The sequence below is a fragment of the Pyxicephalus adspersus genome, chromosome 3 (genome assembly GCF_032062135.1).
Source record: "Pyxicephalus adspersus chromosome 3, UCB_Pads_2.0, whole genome shotgun sequence".
NCBI classification, from domain to species: domain Eukaryota; kingdom Metazoa; phylum Chordata; class Amphibia; order Anura; family Pyxicephalidae; genus Pyxicephalus; species Pyxicephalus adspersus.
In genome coordinates this window covers 122,563,229-122,567,554 of record NC_092860.1, presented here as the reverse complement: position 1 = coordinate 122,567,554, position 4,326 = coordinate 122,563,229, and the positions used below count along the sequence as shown (strand labels likewise).

The 4,326-nt window shown below is 37.7% G+C and overlaps 1 protein-coding gene across 1 annotated transcript in view; it reads right to left on the bottom strand.

Moving 5' to 3' along the window:
- Positions 1-4,326, bottom strand: part of CLOCK (clock circadian regulator) — a gene marked incomplete at its 5' end in the record, with an annotated part of 20,489 nt that overhangs the window by 6,732 nt on the left and 9,431 nt on the right. The window contains 3 exon segments of the mRNA XM_072406226.1: positions 1,070-1,279; positions 2,596-2,754; positions 3,111-3,200. Of these exon segments, the coding sequence (XP_072262327.1) occupies positions 1,070-1,279; positions 2,596-2,754; positions 3,111-3,200 (459 nt within the window).

The following is a 4,326-nucleotide window of genomic DNA, read 5'->3' as shown; positions in this document are numbered from 1 at the left end:
ATTATTCTCAATAAGAAGAAACAAGAATACACAAGAAGAGCATGCAGTAATATGAAATTAGTAATGAGTAAAATTAGCAATTAGTAATACTAAATTGTTTAGATGAACCCACTGCTTATTACTGCATGTTCTTCTCATGTGTTCTTGTTTCTTCTTATTGAGATTAATGGTTTTACTTTACCAGAAAATGCAACGTGAAGACAAATGAATTGCTGCATTCATTTGGTTTTACATTGCATTTTCTGGCACAGTAAAACAATTTATATAGCAATAGCTCAATGATAATTCCTGATAATTCCTGATTATTGAGCTTACCTGTCAGTATAAACGCCACAAGGTCTACACATAGGCTGCTGTTCAACAGACACGAGTGATGCCGCTACTACAATTCTTGGCATCACTTGCGCCTATAAAATGCGGGGCCACGCATAGGCAGAGAGGCCGCTGGTCTGGAGACGCGAGTGATGCGAGGAATTGTAGTAGCGACATTGTACTCATGTCTATAGAACAGCAGCTTAACATGAATTGCAGCTGGGCCGCCATTACTACGGATTGCAGTAGCAGCGGGCCAGCTGCAATTCATATTAAGAATGCTTTTGGGGGCCAAAAAAAAGGACGTGCAGGGACAGAGTTTGACACCCCTGACCTAGAGCTTCCCTTTAAAGCCTACAAGGAAGAGAAGTTTTTTGTTAACTGTAATATGTAAGTGATTGTCTGGAAAAGCTGAAAGACGGATCAGATTATTATGACGCCCCCACCAAACCTCACTCCAACTTTATGCAAGGAACCAATCTAAAAAACTAAAACAAGCATTATTACACTGTGCAGTGGAAACCTCCTGCATTTGAACTAGCAGGCAAAATGCAAATAAAAACACTGCAGAAAACAACATTGGTATGTATGAATTCAGATTCACTTCAGCTTTTTTGGAATGCTATATCAGTGGGTTTAGTTCCACTCAAAGTCATAACCATGTCACAATTTAAATATATCTAAAAGCAAGTTTAAAAAAAGGGAATATGTTCAGATAAAATATATTTTGTATACATTAATAACAAAGTCATCTTACCTGGCTGGTGTTCTGTAGAGGCTGCTGCTGCTGCTGTAGCATGTGGGGGCCTCCCATGTGGCCGGTGTTCAGGCCTCCCTGCAGCTGGTTGGTTTGGACTACCTGGCCTTGCATGGTAAGCTGTGGCAGTTGCTGCATGTTGGAGACGTTTCCAGTGGGTGTCTGCACTGGTCCAAAGTTAAGACTAGGTGTAGACTGCTGCAAAAACATCTTTGGGGAAAAAACGGAACATGCTTTGGAATCAAATATTGCATATGCAATATAATGTAATATAATATTCCCTATATAACATTTACATCTGGCTGTGTTCTAACACACAGTGATCAGTTATGTCTTCTTTATTAAGTAATTCTTGGGGTCGGGTAATGGTAGGAAAGAATTCATCACATTCTTGGAACATAAACAAATCAGATCCTTATTGTGCAGATATAGACCCAATATACTTTTACCCTACACAAAGAAATAGAGAACACGCATACAAACACCAGCAGATTAGCAGCCACTCTCAAATGCCAAACTTCCTTAGGAATTTCAAGGACCCCACCAATGAAGCTGCAAGCATGATAGCCTAAAGCATTATGATAAAACTATGAAGAAAACACACCCATATAAGAGGGATAAATCTCTAAAGTGACATGCTCACAGACATGACTGATAAATGCAGTGAGAACAATAATAAAACCACCCACATTGGTGTCAGTTTAAGTACTACCTCATCTTTAGAAGTGGCAATGACAGTGTCATTAATAATAAATCCATTGATTAGCAACTAACATCTCTGAAACAATTAGGATTTAACAAAATGTGAAACATTTTTATTCTTTACAAGGCCCAGAATATTTTCAAGTTGTTTGAAATGGGGTGCTTCCTAGATTGTAAGCTCATCGGGGCAGGATCCTCTGGTCCTCCTGTATCACTCTCTATCTGTCATTTTAAATCCCCTATTAATTGTACAGTGCTGCACAAAATGGTGCGGTTACAATATTCCTGTTTATTAATGATAACCTGATTATCATTAAATAGGGGTGTCACGGTGGCTAAGAGGTTAGTGCTCTGGCCTTTGTAGAGCTAGGTCCCAGGTTTGAACCTCGACCAGGACACTATCTGCATGTAGTTTAAAAGTTCTCCCTGAGTGTTTCCTCCCGTTTCCGCCCACATCCCAAAAACATGTAGTTGGTTAATTGGCTTCTCCCCAAATTCACCTTAGACTGTATTAAAGACATATGACTATGGTAGGGACATTAGATTGTGAGCTCTCTTGAGGGACAGCTAGTGACATGACTATGGACTTTGTACAGCGCTGGGTAATATGATAGCGCTATATAAATACTTTGTAATAATAATAAACTAAAGTTTTTAGGTAAGTTTGACTTTTGGCCACTGGATGGCAGTGTTTAATAAGTGGGACCCGACACTTGTTTCTTTTATCTGCTGGAACACACGACACCCATCATGAAAAAGTCCAAAACATATTTTTTTAAAAATTTATGATTTAAAAAAATCATTTATCTTGCCATGCTTTTCACCTGAAAGCCTTGCCCATGGACCATCTGCAACTGTTCTTGGATTTTCCGGAGCTCCTCCTGTTGCCGATGAATATTCTCTTCTATCATGCGTGTCCTTTGCTCCAGCTGGTCTTTCAAGTGCTTCATGGCTCCAAATTGTGCAGTGAATTGAAAAATCGGCTGCAGGAAAAATTATAAAAATAAATCAGACCCTTCAAACATTTAATTTACCTAGTCTGTGACATCATCAATGTTTTTATATTCCAAGCACGTGCAAGGAGCAAAGTAATGAAAGCAAAGACAACAGAAAAGATAAAAAGGAGACCAACGCTAAATACATACATGTATAGATGTCCAATGTTAATAATTATGACTAGTTGAAATTTCAAGTGAAACACAGAGGTGTACAAACATGTGCCAAGAAAGGCTGACATGTTTGTCTAACCATAGTAATGCATAGAAAAGTAGTCCCACTGGGACCTATTAGAGAGAATACATAAAACTAGCAACAAAAACACAGTGTTAAAAATACTCACTTGTGTCATCCCAGGCTGGAAGATAGCAGTGGCTTGTTGCTTCTGAGCTGGTTGTGTTAATGACTGGTTTAGAGACTGGGAGCTTATTGACTGAAAAAAACAAAAACAAATTACCAATATTATTCTGAATATTTGCAAAAATTAAAACAAGACAGTTCATCCAAGACTAATATTTATTTGAGAATATATTGATTCCACTCACAAGAGCCACACACTTGCCACAGCAACTTTAAAGTAGTCCCACTCTGCCCGAGTTTATATAATGGTCAAGACATTCTATTACACAGGATATTTATTACAGTGCAGAAGACTTCCTAAACTAAATTTATGTGCCACAAAGCTTTTATTTTTCAATTGTATGGGTTCTGCTCTATAATTTGTCTAAATTTTTGGGATTGGGATTGGCCGTGATTTGTGTACAGAATATTGAATTTATACTCGGTCAAAATAGTAAGAACCATATCACAACAGCAGTCCTGTTGCTAACCAAATCTTATCAGCATCAGGAATGGAAACCTAAACAGGTTAGAGAAATACTAATTTGTTTTCCTGTGCCAGTCCCTTGCTAGATGAATGGTTTAGAAATAACTCCATCACTCCTAAATGATTTTCAACAATGTTAATTGAGAAAGAGGGTTCGTTGATCAATGATAACCATCAATAAAATACAAGAATGTATGCCACATCCCAAATTAAACAGACAAAATGGATGTGTGCAGAAAAGCGGGACCTTCAAGGCACATAGAGAATAAAAACATTTTTATTAGCTCATCAACATAAAATCAGAATGTCCTTAAACAAAGACACTGCAATACCGCATATCAAAGTTTGCCAAGTGGCATAAATACCTGCATTAGTCTTTAATATTAAACTATATAGGTGTGAGTAGAGATTCATTTTAATTAATTGTACGTTCATATACCATTTGCTGTATTCAATGTTAAATCTGCTAAATTTCAGGTCTCTTGATGTGATTCATCCTGAAGATGCAGCTATGTAACGCAAAATGTGTCGATGATATATTGGTGTGAGACCTTCTCTATCAATTTCTAACAACGTATCTAACCTTCTGATATACCTTTAAAATATTTGAAAATTTGTAATTTTGGTATGCAGTATTGCAGTGTCTTGTTAACCCACCTAGCAGTAATCCCGAGGGTGACTTGGGGTGGATTTTACCTTCAGAAAGCAGTAATCCCGAGTCACATCCAGGGTC